Source organism: Notothenia coriiceps, unplaced genomic scaffold (genome assembly GCF_000735185.1).
Source record: "Notothenia coriiceps isolate Sejong01 unplaced genomic scaffold, NC01 NC01_scaffold00006077, whole genome shotgun sequence".
NCBI lineage: Eukaryota > Metazoa > Chordata > Actinopteri > Perciformes > Nototheniidae > Notothenia > Notothenia coriiceps.
Window position 1 is genome coordinate 12,478 of NW_011338778.1, and position 21,471 is coordinate 33,948.

The 21,471-nt window shown below is 39.9% G+C and overlaps 2 protein-coding genes and 1 long non-coding RNA gene across 3 annotated transcripts; 1 reads left to right on the forward strand and 2 right to left on the reverse strand.

Moving 5' to 3' along the window:
* Nucleotides 1–232: 232 nt before the first annotated feature.
* On the forward strand, nt 233–6,855 carry LOC104943422 (MICAL-like protein 2). Its single transcript, XM_010768809.1, has 7 exons — nt 233–839; nt 2,607–2,655; nt 4,660–4,798; nt 5,378–5,577; nt 5,779–5,906; nt 6,186–6,694; nt 6,732–6,855. The coding sequence occupies exons 1-7, from the start codon at nt 697–699 to the stop codon at nt 6,848–6,850; spliced, it is 1,287 nt and encodes a 428-aa protein (XP_010767111.1). The 5' UTR covers nt 233–696; the 3' UTR covers nt 6,851–6,855.
* A 182-nt stretch (nt 6,856–7,037) lies between these two features.
* On the reverse strand, nt 7,038–13,235 carry LOC104943426 (MICAL-like protein 2). Its single transcript, XM_010768811.1, has 9 exons — nt 13,232–13,235; nt 12,628–12,784; nt 11,866–12,417; nt 10,923–11,095; nt 9,929–9,986; nt 9,360–9,487; nt 9,081–9,142; nt 7,390–7,513; nt 7,038–7,231 (listed from the first exon to the last, which is right to left on the reverse strand). Exons 1-9 carry the CDS (start codon nt 13,233–13,235, stop codon nt 7,125–7,127), a joined length of 1,365 nt encoding a protein of 454 aa, XP_010767113.1. The 3' UTR covers nt 7,038–7,124.
* A 3,419-nt stretch (nt 13,236–16,654) lies between these two features.
* Nucleotides 16,655–20,998, reverse strand: LOC104943424 (uncharacterized). Its single transcript, XR_798107.1, has 3 exons — nt 20,880–20,998; nt 20,261–20,310; nt 16,655–18,356 (listed from the first exon to the last, which is right to left on the reverse strand). It is a non-coding gene; the product is annotated as an uncharacterized lncRNA (long non-coding RNA).
* Between the last annotated feature and the right edge of the window lie 473 nt (nt 20,999–21,471).

The window sequence follows — 21,471 nt, forward strand, 5'->3', positions numbered from 1 at the left end:
TTAAATGTGCCAGAGGGACAAAAAAATAAAAATTGGAATAATAAAAAATAAAAAGTTTCCAACAGAAGCAGCGTTTATAACATTGTGTATGAAGATGAAATGAACCAAACAGTAATATTTTGTTAGAGTTTTTAAAAGTTTTATAAAAAGAACAGACTTTTTTGAAAGGCTGTAATTAAAATGTTCTGAGTAAATTGGACTCATGTTCTCTCCAAAGTCTTATCTATGGCTCTGTGATTACTCTGCATGAACACACACACACACACACACACACACACACACACACACACACACACAAACACACACAAACACACATAGAGGGTTACAAGAAGACACAGAAAGCGGACTAAACTCCACCCATATGCCCATATGCCGCGTAACTGTCGACCTTTCGCAGGTGTCACATTCAGTTTCTCCTCAGACGCAAAAGGGTGATTCCCACACACTCACACTTTGACACACACACACACGCACACGCACACGCACACACACACACTCACACTCACACTCACACTCACACAGAGTCCTGGCTCTCCGTCTGTCATTTCCTGGATCCAGCGTGCCCAAGCTGCTGTGGAAACTTTTAAGCAGTGTGTTGTTGAAAGGAAGGAGGGAGGAACGAGTGGGGGAGCTCCGGGAGATCAACAGTCGCTCTGCTGCACTCGAACTTGGATCAGTCCGCCTCTGAGCTCCGGGATGTCGGCCGTGAAGGCTCTGCAGCAGTGGTGCCGGCTCCGCTGCGACGGATACCGGGATGTGACCATCACCAACATGACCACCTCCTTCAGGAGCGGCATGGCTTTCTGTGCCCTGATACACAAACACAGACCCGATCTCATGTGAGTAACAAAGAGGGAAACTAATGCGTGAAGTTCTTCTAAAACACACCGAAACAAGCAGGTTGGTGCTGTTTGAATGAAGGGTGTTTGACAACTGTTTAGAGAAGAAGGGGGACATCGGTTTTACTTTCCAGCTTTATTGTAGGTTTGTGCAGTTCTTTAATGAAAGGGAACACACTTTATTGGTCTGTAGGAAAGACAGGAGCAGGAGCTCAGCTGAGGGCTGTGGAGATCAGCTGGGACACTAACCAGAGTGGGAGTAAAGTCTGCATGTTTTAACATCAGGACAGATTTCATTTTGACCTCACAGCTTACCTGACAAAGGCATTCAGGCATTTAATTCATCCTGGTTCTTCCTGTTCCTCAGTATTTATAATAAAGAATGCAGTCAGACTCGAACAACAACAAGATGTGAGAATTAAATCCGTACAGGCTGATCTCTTCTGAATACTCAACACTGAAATGTACTTATTGTGAAAGACATGTGTTCATTTTTGTGGTCTGATCTGTGTCATCACACTAATATTCAAGATAGGAAATTACTAGTTTGACAATGCTTGGCATTCAATCAAGCATGAATACTTATTCGTTTCAATAACATATTGAATACTATTAGGCCTGAAAGAACATGCAACATTAAAAAAACACTTATGATAATCACCATTCACAGCCTTGTAGTTGACAGGAATATTGATTCAGACCTGACTTGTTGTTTTCCCAGAACATTTCTTTGTATGTGTTTGTTCTTGTAGTGTAAATCAAAGTAGCAAACACCTCTGCGGTTCATGTCATTCAGTTAAGGGTTGATAGCTGCTGTTGATTCATTAAGATGAATATTATTTTGTTAAGCTTTGTTAAAAGAAATGTCAGAATATAGGGTAAAACTTAGTTTCCAGAGCACTTGATGTCTTTAAATCAAGTGTGAAACCCAAAGATATTCATTATACAACAATAGAAGCAGGAAGTGGTGTATGTTTGGCATTTCTTGCTTCACATGTGTTTTAAATGTTCAGGGAATGTGATTTTCCTTCTATTGAAAAATAAGTTCATCGACTCATAGTTTCAGTTTTGCATGTGCCTCCAAAACTGAAAATAAAAGTTGTATGGTAACTCATAACGTTGTCTTTGTTAAACATCCTTTCAGTTTGAAGCTTTGGCCTTTATTGTTTGACAGGACATTTCCTCTGGGTTTTCCCCGGACCTTCTGAAACCTAATGGTTAATAGTTATAACTTGACAGCTGTACAGATGTTTCCAGAGATGTCCACATTGAGTTTGGCTGAAATATTCCAAAGATTTGACCTATCAACTCTAGTAAATCTTTGTCCAGTTTCAAACAGAGTTGCCTGGTTTTGTTCCAGACGAGCCATTAGGACGGACACACAGTCGTTTAATTTGAAGAAGACACACAGCTGTTCCACTCCACGTTTTCCTCACAGCCAGATGAGCGTGGTTCATGTTTACATGGGCATTGTATGAAACATTGGTTTAAGGCTTTGCTTCGGTTTATTGAATTTAGACACGCTCCTTTATGAATGCTGGCTGATATTCATGTACGTTTCAGCTGCATGACAAACTGACATGAGATCATGTGTCACCGCAGCCGTGTAAAGAAGTCATCAGTCACCCTGTCAGTGTTATATATATGTTTATCTGAGGTGTGTGTATGCCTATATTACACATGTTTATGTCTACACTGATGGTAAACAAATAAATGAGGAAGCGAATCATGTGTTTGTAACATGTTATCCTTCTTCTTCTGTTGCAGAGACTTTGATTCACTGAATAAGGAGGATGTTTATGAAAACAACAAACTGGTGAGACATGTTTACGCTCTGCATTTTGACCTGTCAATGTATTTCGTAAGGAGAAACCCAGCAGGTGGATAGGGTAAACATTCACATTTTAAAGGGGCCCTATCATAATCCTTTTTTATTACCTGTTTTCTCTAATATTAGGTTTAAATATATGCCAATGAGGCTTTCTAATACAAACGTTTGATGTATTCAGGAGAATTGTCTAATGCAGATAGACAAAGTATTTAAAAGAAACACCTAAATATAATTTTTAGATGTTTTCATTCCGACTTTAAGGTTCCCTGTTGACTTTTCATCCACTATTAGCGATATGGAGCTGTTTGTTTACAAGTAGGTGCGGGTGATGTTTATCTTGAGTGCGATGATACACAGTCCTCCCAACAATTTCACATCATCATGTGGTGGTAACATGCATGGATATACTGCAATCTGCCCACAAAAGCAATGACGAATACTGCAAACTCGTAAACATTGATTTCGGATTTGATATACTTTGGCTTTGAACATATGCACACAATTGTTGAATGCATGTATACGGGTTTATAGACTAAACGATGGAATCAATAAATCTCAAAGGCTATTTTATAATCTATTTATTATAAAAACGACTTACCTGCTGGTATTGCTTTCAGCTTGTGAGTCAGTCTGCTCGTCAGAATGTTTCATCTCAATGGCGTCACAATCCTACAAGATGCATTCAGAAAACAGATATTTAGCCTAGATGAAAATGTATGTTGAGTCCCAAAGGCTGGAATTAGGGAATGTGCCATTGCCCCGAGACCCCCCCCACACACACACACACAAACAAACAAACAAACAAACACCCACACAACACAAAACACACACAAACAAACACACACACAACACACACACACACTTTACGCCCCCGTCTTGATTTGGCTGGTGTGATCCCATCACAAAGCACTCACTCTCTGCAACATTTGGCCCTATCGTGCTTGTTCACTCTGATATAGCACAAGCACCATTTTAATGTGAGGGAATTTTCAAAAACAGTCAGTGTTCAAACATAGCTGAGAGGAGAATCCGTGGCCAAATATAGAGTGTTTCATTCTGTGCTCTTAGACGTTGGCGGCTTCGTTGCATTCTTACTTTCAGTTTCTCCCTGTAGATTTATTGCTGGACTCTGAACTCTGCGGCTGCTCTTCAAAGTGAGATGGAATGAAGACTAAATGAGCAGCCATTATTTGTCACAAGTCAGGATTGTAGCTGAAAAAACTGATTAGATAAAAACAACAACGAGCTGTAAGACTTTTGCAGAGTAAAAAGTGGCTCTGGATCGTCTGATTACTGATTAAGTCGTGCCTCTGCTGCACTTCGACTTGCCTCGACTTGTTGTTTATTTCTGCTTCCGTGGAATCAATGAATGTGGATCTAGCTTGGAAATTCCTGACTCACTTTCTCTGTTAGCATTTGCAGATGTAGATGTAATCGAAAAGAAATAAAACCTAAAACACATTCTTTCACTTATGTTGTTGCATAAGAATATACTTTGTGATTAATAATAAGTAATATATTTTTTAATAGTTTTATCTTTTTTCATCATACACGTCCAAATCCATAGGATGCACATCTAACATCTAATGACAGGCACTCAAATAGGTAAAAATAATATATTTAACAAACATATTAAACAAAGGCAAACATATATTAGCACTCTTGCTTTCTTTAGCGTAAAACATTTTGGACAACTTCTTCCAATAATAAGATACCCTGATTCTTATAGAAGACTGGTCAAATAAAGCTGAAATAGAAATTATAAAGAGAGCATTATCTAGAACACTAACAGTCCCAAACATGAACTCACAATACAAACGTGCTTTGAATATCTGATAGTAAGTGTGTTTAGATACAGGAAGTCTCATGAGGATATCTGCTTCTTATGTGATTTATTAGTCCATTTCCATTTTGGCCTCTCGCTCAAGATAATTAAAATCCACCCTGAGCTTCCTCTGTCTTGTTGGATAAAGTCGATGATATTTGCAGGCCTTCAGGGTCGCGGAGGAGTTGGGAATTCCAGCGCTGTTGGATGCAGACGACATGGTGGCACTTAAAGTTCCTGACCGTCTCAGTATCCTCACATACGTGTCGCAGTACTACAACTTCTTCCATGGACGCTCCCCGAGTGAGTATCAGTTTCTCTGTGTGGCCGACGTGTTCCTTTTGTTCTTTTGTTCTTGTTTTTCTATCTCATCCGACCCCAGGGGTTCAGCCCAATATCCCTCCTCGACTCCTCTGTCCTCTTTCCTCATTCCCTTTACTTGAAAGTGGGTCCTGATATCCAATTCATTACATGCCTGCAGAGGAAGTGAGGAGAGGGGAGGCTTCCAGAGGATAGGCAAGTGAGGAAACATGAGGGCAGCCGATCCAGTAATTGTATTTTTAGAAGCGTATAAACGCTCGGCAAATTGCTCCAAATTAAAGTTTGAAATATACAGGGTCTAAAGGAAAGAACTTTGCTCCCTTCTTGCTGACTCAGCTGACTCCGGGGGTTCATCCCAATATCCCTCCTGCCTCCTCTGTCCTCTTTCAGGACAATTACAGAATGACAATGTAACGGGAAAAGAAAGCACAAGATACTAAATAATAATAAATTAATGAATAAAATGGCATAACATTCCAACTATTCCAAAGTGGTTCTCCAGTAAGTGATTGCACACTTGTACAAACTGTGTGTCTCTGTTATTCTGTGTTTCTGCTGCAGTCGGGGGTTTGGCAGGTATAAAGCGCCCGGCGGACGGCCCCTCAGACGGCACCTCAGGCGAACCGTCTGGGAAGAAGAACCAGCCGGTGGTGGCGAAGGTGTTTCCATCTTCAAAACCGGCCAGAGAGAACAGCCCTCCGCCCTCCGTCAACATCACACGGCCCTCTTCCTCCCCGAGACAGACCAGAAGTACCACAAAGGTAACATCTGCTGCCTGAATATTGTATACAAGCGTTACTAAGAGTGTCAAGAAAGTGTAGAAATGTTTAAAGATGAATGCAAGACAACCCAAAATACACATTTGAGCAGCTCTACGAAACTGCTGCTGCAATGTAAACAAAACGTGTTGCCTCAGATAAGTTACAACATCACCTCTTGAAACCTCTGTCTCCTTCTTCCAGGATGTTGTGGTGGAGAAACGTCATCAGACAAGCACCTTAAGCAACAAGTGTGGGTCCTGCAACGAGCATGTTCACCTGGTGCAGCGACACCTAGTGGACGGGAAGCTCTATCACAGGCACTGTGCAAAGTAAGGACCCATGTTAATTCAAGGCTTATTTACACTTATGTGATTTTGTCAATCTGTAATACCGAGTTTCTCAACAAAGATTCAATCAAAAGCATCACTTGAATATTATTTTTAACAGAGATGTTTAGGTTTCTTGGAAATAAGTCATTAATTATGAATAAGGCATTACAAAAATGTGTCAACCACCAGTTACTCTAATAAGAAGGGGCAGCCCTAAATGGCACCAACCAAGGACTCTGATTGGCCAGAAATTACATGCAATGTTTTTCTGTGTTTCAGGGCAATGTCGCCTTCAAACCCCACTGCACCTTTCAGAGGTTTAGCCACAAACACTCCTGTTTCCAGATTCACGGCTTTATTAGAACCAGCCCAAACCAAACCAACGCCTCCAAACCATCAAACTCCTTCAACTCCTCCATCTTACCAAGCTCACAAAACTCCTTTAACTCCTCCATCTTACCGAGGTCACAAAACTCCTTCAAGTCCTCCATCTCAAACCCGTGCAACACCTCCAACTCCTTCAACTCCTCCATCTTACCGATCTCATAAAACAAATCCAACTCAAACTCCTGCAACTCCTCCATCTTACCGAGCTCACAAAACTCCTTCAAGTCCTCCATCTTACCGAGCTCACAAAACTCCTTCAAGTCCTCCATCTTACCGAGGTCACAAAACTCCTTCAACTCCTCCATCTCAAACCCGTGCAACACCTCCAACTCCTTCAACTCCTCCATCTTACCGAGGTCACAAAACTCCTTCAACTCCTCCATCTTACCGAGCTCACAAAACTCCGTTACAAGTCCTCCATCTTACCGAGGTCACAAACTCCTTCAACTCCTCCATCTCAAACCCGTGCAACACCTCCAACTCCTTCAACTCCTCCATCTTACCGAACTCATACAACTAATCCAACTCCTCCGACTAATACTCCCTCCAGATTGTAAGATGGAGGAGTTGAAGGAGTTGGAGGTGTTGCACGGGTTTGAGATGNCAATATTCATTTGAAAATGTAATAATTGCAGTGTGTGTGTGTGTGTGTGTGTGTGTGTGTGTGTGTCTGATAACAGCATCCTGCTTCCTGACGTCCTGCTGTTGGAGGACACTGGGAATTCAAACTGTCAACCTTCTGGACACAAGTCTGTTTCACTAATCGCTCAATAGTGGCCTTTACTAAGTGTGTGAGTGTGTATGTATGTATGTATGTGTGTGTGTGTTTACTCACATGTAAACCAGTTCTGACTCCCGGCGCATGGCCACCTGCTTGTTCCTGATCAAGTTGAACCACTCGATCATGAGCTCGTCATTGACTGCGTCATCTTCTCCATCTGACACACAAACACAAACAGTTAACTCCGTATACACTTTTTCTGAAGCTGGTGTGTGTGTGTGTGTGTGTGTGTGTGTGTGTGTGTGTGTGTGTGTGTGTGTGTGTGTGTGTGTGTGTGTGTGTGTGTGTGTGTGTGTGTGTGTGTGTGTGTCTCACCTGCTTCGCTGCTGCGGAGCCTCAACTCCAGCTCCACTCCTCTCCCCTCCCACTCGTTCAGATTATCTTCGATGTCCTGCAGCTCTTTTATGATGTCCTCTTTCTGAATGTAGTCTGGCTTCTTCTACAGATGCAACACACACATGTAAGTGAAGATGTGAACCATAACTTAGATCAAAAACTCATGTGACTATACAACCCAGTCTCACGGCATTTCGTGTTATAGTCATGAAATCAAATTTAATCTATTGATTCGTGTTCACCAACATGATTTTTTTTCGTGTCACACAGAACGATTTTAAAAGCAATGTATTTCTATTGGTAGTATGTTTCGTGCCTGCACCACGTCTTTTTGTCCGGTCGGGTCTTGGAATACCAGAAGCTGTGTGGTTCATAAAAACATTTTCTCACTCTATATCTTACCCTAAGCCTAACCCTTTTATTTTAAATTGTATAATGTCTGTGTTTTTTTGCCGTCCGCGAGGAAAAGAAGTGGGGCTCACAGCCTCAGAATACTGACATCTGTATTTTTTTAAATCTGTTTTTCCTTCTAATTTGTTATTATTTACATTGCTTTTAAAATCGTTCTGTGTGACACGAAGAAAATGGCGAAATCGTGTTGGTGAACACGAATCAATAGATTAATTTCATGACTATTTCACGACATGCCGTGAGACTGTGTTGGGCTATATCTCAGTGATCCTAGAGCCTTTAAAATGACATCCTTACATAAGTAAAAGATCATCAGAATAGTACCAAATATACATGAATAAAGCAATAATTCATTGGAAAGGGGGGTTCAAAAATTGACTTTCTTCCAAAGCATTTATTTTACTTTTACTTACAATAAGTAGGTAATATAAATGATACCTCATTTATTTCACTCCTTTATTGACCTTTTACAAGCTAGCTTATACATGTAGGCTAACGTAAACTTATATTCCAGCTAGCTTTTAACTAAATGTATTAGCTGTATTCTTAGGAGGGCTACATATGTTGCTAGCTCCTTATTTATGACCATATACTCTAGTTTTTTACACACATTTAAATACTTCAATTATCTTTAGCAAGCTAACTTTATTAGCATCAGCTTGACGGCTAAAATGCTTTAGCTAATGTTAGCCTACAATCGTTTTTACAGTGAAGCTACAGCAGTACTATTCATTACAGTACATTCAAGATATAGCGACAGCAGGAAACAAACAAAGTCGCTGAGAGGCTGAGGCCGGGCCTGTTTGATATTGTGTGACACGCTACAAAAAAGTACTTGCTGAGATCAAAAACTCAGTTGCAAAATAATGTGGTTTAATGAAAACTGGGATGATCAACTTATTCTCCTTGGACATCGTTATATTAATCAGAGCAATAATTTCAACTTGCGGTCAACAAAAAGTACAACGGCCCTGTGTCACCCTCTCTTCCACACACACCTCACGCAGGTGAACAGGGTTGTAATGAGTGCCGCCCATATCCATGTGACCCAAGCCAACCAATCAATAGTGCTCAAACAAATATCTTATATTAAAACAAAACGCATTACTAAACATGTTTCATGGCTCCTACACAAGATGTACAGTCACTGTTTCAAGGTGTCACATTCTAATGACTACATTTGACTGAACAAAAACAAGGGATTGCATTGAAAAGAATATGCTAACCTATACTGTAGGTATAAGCTAACTTAAACTTACCTTGGTAATCATGGACTCAGGTTTGGTGCCATTTGTAGTTTGGCCTTTCCCATTCAGGAATCCTATAAAATGAGATAAAAGCAACGAATAATTTTAAAACAAAAGAACAAAAGAGGGGGGGGAACTTGTATGATTCCTTTTTGTCTTTGTTTGTGTCTTTTAGGAAGACGATTTGCAGCAGTTATATTGTCATGTCCATGTAGGACAAAATACTTGGGAATAAGATAAAACAAATATGTTGTTTCTTCGTCTAAAATCATATTTATGTTACCACATTACCCTTTTCTGCAGGTGGAGTGACAGAAATGCTGGTGGTGGACAAATGAGAGGAGGGAGAGGAATCTGAAGTCTGAGGTTTTCCAGCTCCATTAGCCAAGGGCTTAGAGGGCTGTGAGGGAGCAGCAGGTCTGTGGGTGGAAGAATAAATAAACAGAAATTAATTTGTTTATCTGCCCCTACAAGTAGTCTCCTTTCTGCAGGCTTGATTCATGAGAGTGGGAGGAAACGTCATCCGGGGGAAAGAAGCTGAGCACTGAGCATATGTCGCTCCACGGAGGACTCGAATCAGTGTCGACACCACTTGGGCTCGCATGCATGTGGCGGAAGAAAACAGGCCGAAAGCTACGACTACAAAATATGGTCGAGACATTTGGAGGAGCAGCAGGTTCAGGCTTCCAGCAGGAGGGGAAGGTCGGGAGGATGGAGGAGAGACGGGATCAAAGGATGGATGGATGGACAGGACATCAGGGGAGGAAAGAGATGGTGGTGTGTTGTGAGGCCACACACAAGCAGAGCAGGAACTGAGCCAGCAAGGGGAAGGATAAACAACAAACATATCTAAGTCTTACTTGGAGACGTGTTTGAGCTTCAACCTCCAGTCTGAAGGCGAGTCACTGTTTTCTGATGCTAATGAGAAAAAGGAAAAAACAATCTTTAGTGTTTTTCATTTCCTGGTTCATTTCCTTCAGAGTCATATCCATTATGCAATGTCCTTTCCTATCTGTTATTGTTTTGGATGGATTTTCCACAAAAAGCAGGTCGAATTCAGGGTAAAGGGAAGTAAAAGGTCCACATGAACTTAAAGCAAATTGTACCCTAAAACATTGTCTAACAAAAAGGAACTCCTTTACGAAAGAAGGCTTCATTTAGGTATCATTGAAACCCAATGCAATACAAATGAACATTTTCTGAAGAAGAAGCAATTAAAAATGATAATGGTTGATCAATGTTGGATTGAACCTTAATTCAAGGTCTACCTTGAGTGCATTTAGTTAACATACTATATTCAAAAATAGCATTTACGGACATAAAAATAAGCTAGTCAGTCTCATTTAAAACATAATTTTCAGGGTTTTATTTGTTAAAACAAACAAATTAGATTGATAACAAATAATCAGTTAGAGTCTTTGATGTCCTTGTTTAGGTACTATTTACTCAAGTACTGAACAAAAAAATAAAAATGTCGCTGCCCAGGTACTCATAGATTACATTATATATGAATAAATACATCAGATATATTCACACAGGTTTGAACTGCTGTTAATCTTTATTTGTTGTGTGTGTGTTCTCAGGGAGGATGAGGAGGATGAAGAGCTCGACAAGATGATGCTGACTTTCAGTGAGTGCTCTGTTCATTAGTTATCACAACCTCCATGTCACCGCAGCTTAGTTTGCTTATAAATTATCCAATTGAGGATTTCCATCACTTGTAATTGAAGTAGATGGAATTGTCAGTGTGTGTGTGTGTGTGTGTGTGTGTGTGTGTGTGTGTGTGTGTGTGTGTGTGTGTGTGTGTGTGTGTGTGTGTGTGTGTGTGTGTGTGTGTGTGTGTGTGTGTGTTACCAGAGGGTGATGCACTGCGGGGCTTTGAGGCAGGTCTCTCTGGGGTTCTGGTTCTGGCGGGGCTCGGGTCTTTGGGGATCTGCAGATCAGCGAGGATGGAGGGGTCGGCCTTCAGCCTCCTTCTCCCTCTCACAGGCTCTGGATCTTTCTTCGGAGTTTCCACCTGAGGAGGCCTGAGGAGAGGTGAAGAACAATTAGCGTCCTTGGGTTACGTGAAAGGCGCTATAGAAATTATTATATAATTATAATTATTATTATTAATTAAATGTAATTATATGTTTCACCAGTAGAGGTCAGGGTAAAGCAAGACAATATAAAGACTAGTCATAATTATTTTTGTTCAATATTGAGATCACTACTTTTCTTGTCTTTTTGTAAGAGGGGATTTTCGATGTTCAAACGGGATTTGACTGCAAAAATAAATGAATAATTTTTTTTTAATAAAATAATTAAACGAAAAAAAATGGAAATAAAAAACATTCTAAAATAAAAGCTCACCAATAAACCATAACAAAACATTTTAAAGTGTGGAATTTTAAAAACAATCATTAGAAATAGACATGTTTGGATTATTCATATTTTATTGTATTCATATTTATGTTTTATTTGATGTATTATTATATTTAAAGTTCATGAAAAAGAAGGTTATGCTTCCTATATGTGTTGTTACGTTAGTGCACTTCCACAACCTGCTGAGTACTACTTAATGAGAACTACATAAATATTCAATATATAACAAAACATTTATTATTGTAATTTTTCTATATTCAACATATTCCAGTCAGTAACTCAGGGAAACAGGTTAGGGTGCGCTTGAAGACAAAAAGAGAGCATAATTGCTAAACCAAGCGTGTCACTATCTTGTTGTTGGATTTTGATTATCTTGTTTTCATTATCATCATAATTGAAAATAAATGTGTGTGTGTGTGGTTACATTACTTACTTGTCAGTTTTCTTCAGCGCCACATTGGCCCATGCTGGCTTACTGTTGATGTTGTTGTTTTCCTCTGTTAGTTTTTTGGAGATGATGGCTGCTGCTGCTTTGGTCTTTGAATCTTCTCCTCCACTAACTGCTTTAGATTTCTCCTCTGTATCCCAGCTTACATTCGCCTTTTTACCCAAACCTCCAACATTCACCACCACGGTGACGGCCTGCGCTGCCGAGGCCTTCTCCTGCACCTTATCGCTCGCATTCGGCCCTTTGTTGATGACGACGCTGGTGGTTACAGTCTTTTTCTCTTCTTCTTTAGGAGGGCTATCGGATTTGAAGAAGTTGAGCTTGGACTTCAGCGTCTTTGCCGCCGTTGGGGATTTTCGAGGAGCAGCAACGGGCCTTGTGTTATCTGATGTTGTTGTGGTAATAGACGGTGTTGTGTTGCTAGACGGTGTCTTTGTGCTAGATGTTGATGTTATGTTGCTAGATGGTGTCGTGTTGATAGACACTGTCGTTTCGTTGCTAGACGGTGTCGTTGTGAATACAGACGTTGTCGTTTTGTTCTTAAATGGTGTTTTACCAAATAAAGATGTGGTTGTTTTGTTGCTAGACGGTGTCTTGGTGTTGATAGACGTTGTCGTTGTGTCCGTAGACGGTGTCTTGGTGTTGATAGACGTTGTCGTTGTGTCCGTAGACGGTGTCTTGGTGTTGATAGACGTTGTCTTTTTGTCCGTAGACGGTGTCATTGTAACTGTAGACGTGGTAAATGTATTGCTAGACGGTGTCTTTGTGTCTTTGTTCGTGGTCGTTGTGGCGAAAGTGGACACATTTGTAGTCCGTGAGGCCACAGGTTTGGAGACAACAGGTGTCGGGGACTCTTTAGCAGCAGAAGAGAGATTCAAAGCAGGNAGTTTGAATTCCCAGTGTCCTCCAACAGCAGGACGTCAGGAAGCAGGATGCTGTTATCAGACACACACACACACACACACACACACACACACACACACACACACACACACACACTGCAATTATTACATTTTCAAATGAATATTGAACCTTTACTCCTACCAAGGCATGTTAAAGGAAAATTGATAGGAAACGTATACAACACATCTTATGTAATTCATGCATATTCCAGATATGCTTTAAAATACAGACAGTGACTTTTAATGTGTGTGTATTTATTATATCTTCTCTTTTTAGAACAATGTTTTGACTCGTGAAACTAATGTTTTGGCGCCACCACGTAGTTAGGATTAGATCATTTTGATGTTAGGGTACCCGGTAAATGTTAGGTGTTCTTTTTTTGCTTGTAATGCTTCTGATCGAGACCAAAAACTGAGCTTAAAAAAAAAAGAGTGAAAATTTGCCTCACGCATATCCAAAAACCTGACCTTGAATAGATGCTGATTCTACTCTGTACTGTAAGATAGCAACAAATACAATAAACAATTTAATTTATATAAAAATATTCGTTATTTGTAGAGCACCTTTCATACAAAAAGTGCAGTTCAAAATGCTTCACATAGACATTTCACAGAACATTGATATCACACAGAATACAGTTACCAGTAAAAGACATAACAACAAACAAAAAATAGCATTGAGCGGATATAAAAAATACATTTAGATTAAAGATACAACGATGAAATTGTGAATGTTTTTTTTATGTGTAGTGGAAAAACGCAGGACCTGGAGGAGGAGCAGCCCAGCGTGGAGCTGGAGCTGCGGAGACTGATGGAGAAACCAGGTGAGTCTTTGTGGAAACACATGTAACACACAACACATGAAAGTCTTTGACTATGCCGTGGCTCATTCTTGTAGGATATTTAAATCTGTGCCACATTAACAGGGCTCCGCTTCTTGACTCACACATTAAAAACCGTCCAAATAAAACTACAGAGTTTTATTTGGACGGTTTTTAATGTGTGAGTCAAGAAGCGGAGCCCTGTTAATGTGGCACAGATTTAAATATCCTACAAGAATGAGCCACGGCATAGTCNTAGTTGTGTGTTACTCCTAATTTTAAGCGTTCGCCAACAATTGAGCCTGAGATTTAACTTTTCATCATTTTTTCCCGTATAAAATGTTGACTTTGAAAGGCTTAAAGGGCCCATGTCATGCGTTATTACCCGTCCCCTTGTGTGTTATGAAGGTTTTTATGCATGTAAACGGTCTGCAGAGTCACAAACCCTCAAAGTACACCCTGTAGCGAGTAAAACTCTAACACAGAAAAGACCTGTCTATACTGCCCCAGAACGCCTCGTTGGAGATTTCTCATTTTCCATTATTTGCTTTCTGGGTTCTGTGACGTGTGAACACCCAAATCAACAACAAATGACCGGATTGGCCCAAATGGACCAATCCGCGGAGCCCCTCACACACCAGGATCCCTTGGCTAACTAACAGGGAGTCCCATTGACTTGCATAGAGCTCCCTGAAAGCTGGTAATAGACGAGTTGGGAATTCTCACAGCGTTAGAAACCTTTTTCTTACTCAATATCAAGCCACACTTATTGTTTTTACTTCGGCTGTGAGTGTTTGTGTGCGCTCAGGATGAGTTTCGCTTGTTCTCGTTGTATCACCGACCCGGAAACCTGTCCGCTCCTCGCAGCAGCGAGCCTTGCAACGTCCCGACCAATCAGAGCACACTGGGCTCACAGAGGGGGGGGGGGAACAACAAGCTGTTTAGGAGAGAGAGTGAATACACATACTATACAGAGATGCTGTATGAGAAACCAATGTGAGTTTGGAACATTGAACAATGTAAATCTATTCTAGTAGACCTCAACAATGGAATTATGATCAGTAGAAATGGCCATGACATGGGACCTTTAAGTAACAAATACAAAAGGAAGAAGAAGAAACTTTACTTGAGTTTACTTGAAGATACCAAGACCAAGCTGAACAATGGTAAAGGGATGAAGAGAAACTGTGCAGTGTGTCAAATCCTGAACACAGCTTCCTTTTAACTCTAAAAGGAGTGAGGAAAGGAACATAAAGGCGTTTAAAACAACAATACCAACAGGTTGAGTGTATGCTAATGACGCCTTTATTCCACTTTAACATGGATTTAACGAGCTGTGAACGGGTGAATCACATTATGTCAGAACAGAGCGGAGCCTCGCTTTAAACTGTTTAAAAACTCCGTGGATAATGTGTGAGGGCCCACTGTGTTATGTAAATGATCCTCAAAGGTATATTTACACTCGCACTGAAACCCCAGTCTCACACATTATACATGTTCCTCATTGAGTCGACTTTAAAGGCACTTTTTTCAGCCCCAAGATAAACATGTTCCAACGCTAAACGCAGACGTGATTGATTCAGACACACAGCGGCGCGGGGAGGGAACATTTTATCATGGTTTTAGGAGGGAATCAACAAACACTTTCACACATAACAACAGGAACAGATGCTGCCTTTACAGAGCGGAAGATTACACTCTTGTATTTTCACGCTTAAAGATATTTTGAAAAACAACAACTATGAGCTAAAAGTCAATTTCCCTGCTCTTTTCTTGTCTTTGTATTTTTTGCTTTTTGCTCCTGTGAATGGATGTTTCAGAGGGAAATTATTCTGTTTGACCTCGTCACTCGGAGCAGTGTGGTTGTTTCGCAGTAGATTAACACATGTTTTTACAGTTTTGCTCATCTGTACTCACTCCTGACCTGGAGCTCTGCAGGTAGAGGATACAAGAAGGCAGGACTGCTCAGTTTTTGGTAAAAAGTGGTGGTAATATTTAAAAACCCACTTTAAATCTTCCAAGAACAATCTGTTTTAAATGTGTGTCGGTCCAAAAGATAGAAAATGAACTGAAATATTGGATTTTCTGTGTTGAAATCTCAAAAATCAAATAAAACGTGTTGTTTCCTCTGCCATGAAACCTGTTTTCAATTCTTGAGGTGATTTTTGGGTCTCAAAGCTGCAGCATTTTAAAATCCCTTTTTTAAATAGGGACCAGGAACTCTACTAAATCCCTCATGAGAGAGAATAAGGTGGAGAAACAAACAATAACAAGACTGGCTTTTCTTGTCAGCAACCACACTCTCTATGATCAGCTTTGACCATATCCTTGCTATAAAAACATACTTTTTCTTGTCCCTGTGCCGACATCTGTCATTAATCTGTTATTTAAAAAATGTATATTATGTAATAGTTCGTGTAACTGGAGAAATGTTCGTAAAAGCCTGCATGGTGGGACTGCATTGACTTTCTGCAGCAGTGTAATTCGAAGTAAAATCCGATGCGGAAAACTTTACTCCCGTAGAATATACATTTAAAAAGATGATATTCCTACATCTTGTATTCTGTGTCAGGGTTGGATCTTGTATGACTGTTTCTTTTAAGATCTACAGACTAAAGATAAAAAGGGATTCCTGCTCTGTGTGAGCTCCAGAGACATGGGAAGTGTCATGCTGCCTCCTAGTGGTTTCACACCAAAAATGCATCTTCAAATCTACCAAATATACAGTATATAAAACATTACCTCAATAAAACCATCCTAATATAAACCATAATTCAGACTACAATACATGTACGTGTGGAATAATAAGGCAAAAATACAAATACAACTGTGTTTGAAGGTGAAAAGCATTTAGTTAATGTGGTTTATTTATAAACATCCACCATTACAGTTATGTGCATTTCTATTTCCATGTGAGTTAGATAATAGAGGCCCTTAGTTGCAAAAAATGACATATTGTGTGTGTTGAATGATACAAAAACACGATTAATTAATAACGATATGTTTTTTAGTAGGTTTATTACAGTCATTTCTACAGGAAGTAAGTCCAGGCAGGTTTCTCCATTTAATAATCAATCTGGCGTTAGTACCATTATACATATACGCGTTTATACACTATATACAGAGATAAAGGGGAGTAAAAGGGACGGGAAGATTAACATATATACAATCCTAATGTTGTTTAGTACCAACTACTTTGGTCACAGCACAGACATTTGAAGTTTGATTCAGTGCCTCGAGCATAAACACAAATCCAGATCCAATATGGACCAACAGATCCAGTCAAAACATGCTTTTAGTTTGAAAACCTTTGAGTCACATGACACAAACCATATTCATCCTTTTTCTCGAGACCGACCGTAAAAACACAAACTACATATTAAAGTACTGCTGAACAAGAGTGGATAGGAAAAGAAAAAAACAAAGCCTGACGTCCGGTGACTTTGTTAGAACCATGTTTGAGTATCAAATGTTAATTCACTCATAAATGTGTAACTAAAACATATCAATATGTATACAGTGAAGAGAATAACTCGTAATTATTGTGATTGTTTCGTACATTCTTGAAGGATAATTGACGCTGAATAGAAACCATAATATGTTGTGGACATTTGAAAAGGATTAGTAATGAACTTTCATGATCTGCTGTTCCCAAAAGACCAGGATTGAAATGCTATGCTCATACTGTATGAGTGTATTTCTGCATAAGGGTTTTTATTTTTACTTTTAAGACATAAAAACTATTTATATATCTCCTCAATATAGGCTGCATTTATCTAAAGGCTGTAACAAGTTCAGCTAAAGAATGATTATTCCTTCTCTGATACTTAATTATTCTGAAAATCATTGAAAATAATTCAGAGATAAGGGGAATAACTGCGTATTGCTTTTACTCCCGAACCACAAGTCTACGAGATGCTATTATATAAAGAAAGAATAGTCCTTGGCTCTGAGTACACTTGTTGTTGACCGAGATATAAAAATGTAATGCTGTTTGACAGAAAAACGACAGAGAGCGGGACCTTTCAGATTAAATGTTAAAAGTTCAACATGTAATCGACTTAAGAGGTCAGAAAGTGACCCTAAAGTTGTCTGAGTGCTTTGTTCTTTAACTCGTATTAGCATCCGTGTTACTGTATACACTGCGTACTGTACAAGCATCATCTCAGCAAGTGGCGTGTGTGAGACGATAGAGAGGAAATGTGTGTGTGTGTGCATATGTCTGTGAGTGAGAGAGCATTAAGTAGACAGATTAAGACGAGAAGGGTATTAAAATTAACAACTGGAGCGCTGAACCCAATCACAACACGGCTGGTGAGTCATTAACCCCTCAACATCATGTACAGTGTGTGTGTGTGTGTGTGTGTGTGTGTGTGTGTGTGTGTGTGTGTGTGTGTGTGTCACTGGCAGGCAGGAGCGATGTCAGATCTTGAGTGATGCAGTCGACAGAGGGAAGGGCATTTTTCTAAAAGCGCTTAAAATGACAGATCACACGTACACTCAAAACGAGGACACACACACACACACACACACACACACACACACACACATACATACATACACTGTCAGTGTTATCCTATGAATCACAGGCTGAGTACGCTGACATTAACACTACAACAAGAGCAGCAGAATGAACACAAACATCAGAGGGAGAGCTGCGGTGTGTTTGCAGAGCGTCAGCCCTCCTTCTTACTCCCCCAACCGAACAGTTTAGTAATCGGAGACTTCTTCTTTGGTTTGTCTTTCTTGACGCCTGAGAGAGAAAGACAAAATGAGAGGACGGGAGGAGAGAGAGGAAGTTACAGAGGAGGGAAAGATAGAGATGAGAGGAAGGTAGTGAAAAGATGACAGAGACAAACATAACAGGTTAGGTCTGGTACATTTAAATCCCTTGTTTCTTTACTTGAAGACCATTAAAGTTCACACAAATTATGAGAAATGTGATCCTATAAATGTGCTTTTCACAGTAAAATAGCTTAGATGTGATATTCAATCTCTTCTGGTAAGGTATTTATATATTTGTTATGTTAATGAATCGTTACAAAATGTGAGTGAACGCGTGATAAAACCGGTTTAGTTAATCTTGTATACTGTACACTCTTAAAAACCAACAACAACTTAAATGCAGTGAAATATCCTATCCCATATGTCATATAGGCCTAGTGTCATTCCTAGAGCTTAGTTAATTTGGTAACTAAGTTGAGTTACCGGTAAATTAAAGGCGGGGTATGTCATTTATTTCAGGAACACTTTTTGTTATATTCCATGGAACGTTCTTAACATCCAGATAGCAATGAATACATTAAATGCTTTGACAATAAATACATTAAAAAATGTCATCTGTGGAAGCCGTGGTACTGTAAAAAGTACGACCAATCATCTGAGCCGGCCCGGCTAAAGTAACTGGATGGCCTACGCACACAGGGGATAGGCTTCCATCTGTGCACAAACTTATCTCGGTGCCCTCATTGGTCATGTGCGCGTTCGTATGTGTTGGAGGAGGGGCTCTGTAAGGAAGTCTGAAGGAAGGGGCAGTTTTTTTCCGGTTGTGTATTTTCAAATTAGCGCACTTGAGCTGGTTTCTCCATTCTTACCTACCCTACCTTTAATAAAAAAATAATAATAACTTTTATTTTCTTCAATCAAAACGCCCAACATTTTCCATTGACCGCAATGTAAAAAAAAATCCCAATTTCCAAGCTGTAAACATTTAGTGTTTCTTCACCACACATCACTTTAACAATAATATATTTGTAATTCATTCACTAAATAATAGTTTAAGGCACTACTATGAGGTTAAAAGAGTTGGAAGAAGAAGACCCTTTAATGTTTATTCATTATATTGGATGAATATTAATGCGTTTGGTTACTTACGGCCTAAGCCTTCTTGTCAGTTTGATGTATCTAGTGGAGTAGCCATCTTTACCTTGCTTAGTTGAAACAACGTGTGTTGTAAACTCTCACGTGACTGAGTGGGAATGAACTGCGAAACTTGTGTGTTAACTTTCAGAATAAATTAAAATGATAATGCGATCTATTTAGCCCACGTCGGCGTTACTCGCTGCATTCAGAACGACCTCTCGCTGAAGTTCAATAAATCTTTCTCAATTTCACCGCCCTGCTTTCACGGTCATGAATTGCAATGAAGCCTGCGTTAACTTATCCTTGTCAGCGGGTCAACAATTAAACCGGCTGCTCTCCTCCAGTTTGTCTTAATAGGAAGCGCCGCTGACAGACCGAGGGGGAGCGCTTTTGTTTGGATGCTTTTTCCATTAGCAAGTATTAGATCCAATGAGATGAAGAACATGTCCGGTGGAGCTTAACATCACTCACACACACACACACCACACACACACACACACACACACACACCACACACACACACACACACACAAACAACACACACACACACACCACACACACACACACACAACAACAACACACACACACCACACACACACCACACACACAACACACACACACACACACACACACACACACACACACACACACACACACACACACACCCACACAGACGAATGTCAATCTGTACTTCAATTACAAGTGATGGAAATCCTCAATTGATAATTTAGTAAGCCAGAACTAAGGTGCGGTGACATGGAGGTTGTGAATAACTAATGAACACGAGCCACTCACTGAAAGCAGCTGCTCATCCTTGTCGGCTCTTCCATCCTCCTTCATCCTCCCTGAGAACAAACACACAACAAATAAAAGATTAACAGCAGAGTTCAAACCTGTGTGATTATATCTGATGTATTATTCATATATAAATGTAATCTGATGGAGTTACTGCTGGGCAGCGACGTTTTATTCTTTTGTTCAGTAGCTTGACTTTAAATAGTAACTAAACAAGGACATGAAAGACTCTAACTGATATATTTGTATCAATCTAATTTGTTTGTTCTTTAATAAATAGGAAACCCTGAAAATTCACCATCCATGTTAAAGAAAAGGAAGAAAAATCACAATTTGCTCGATATTTAAGAAGCTGAAAACTGTACATTTTTCTTCAAGCAAACTTAATGATAACATTATGAGCAATTCAAAAACTCACCTTCAAAACTGGCTTTTAATGTTTCTTTGATTGTTCGTTTTATGCTCCGATTTGAATGTGACTTTACTATATTTATTTTGTTTTCCTTTTTGACGCTACCTCTTAAGAGCGGCTTACAAAATAAAATGTATTCATTATTATTACATTCATTTCTAAAGTTTCTCGCACACCAGTCTCCTCTATCTGTAGTTATCACACCACCTGAGTCTGTCCTCATCCAGACCCTCCGATGATGTGCGTTTCCTGTCGTCTGACGATCTCCACCAGTTTTGGCCATCAGCTGCTCTCTCTCTTTTTGTCCCGGGACAGGTTTCAGATGGTTTGCTCAAACACAAACACATTTCAATCACAGATGTTGTGATTACGTTGAGCCATCTGTTTTTGTTTGATACATAAAATGTATTTTTTCTAATAATCAGCTGTTATATAAGGAAGGGGTGTGGGAGTCAAATTGTCTTCGCAAGGAATGGGGAATCGGTCTTTTGACCTCAAGTTACCTGGATCATTTCGTTTATTTTGTTTGTTTAATTTTATGGAAGAAGTAAAGAAATCAGCGGCCAGCTACGCGTTGTTAGTTTAGGCCCCAGGGGATTCTCTTGTGTAGTAGGTGAGAGTCGAGGCAGATACCGCGGAGCCCTGGCGAAATGTGGGCACTCAGCTGCGTCCTTATGGAGACTCACTCCTACGTGTAGTCATGTAGTTGTCTGACTTGAGTATGGTCAAAGAGCTCTTTGCATTGTCACACGTTGTTGCATGAACCCATAGAACATGATGATTACCTAAATGAGAGAAA

Coding starts and splice junctions, on each gene's coding strand:
- LOC104943422 (XM_010768809.1), top strand. CDS start 697: ATGTCGGCCGTGAAGGCTCTGCAGCAGTGGTGCCGGCTCCGCTGCGAC. Junction 2,656..4,659: donor TTTATGAAAACAACAAACTG/GTGAGACATGTT, acceptor TGATATTTGCAG/GCCTTCAGGGTCGCGGAGGA. Junction 5,578..5,778: donor AGACCAGAAGTACCACAAAG/GTAACATCTGCT, acceptor TCCTTCTTCCAG/GATGTTGTGGTGGAGAAACG.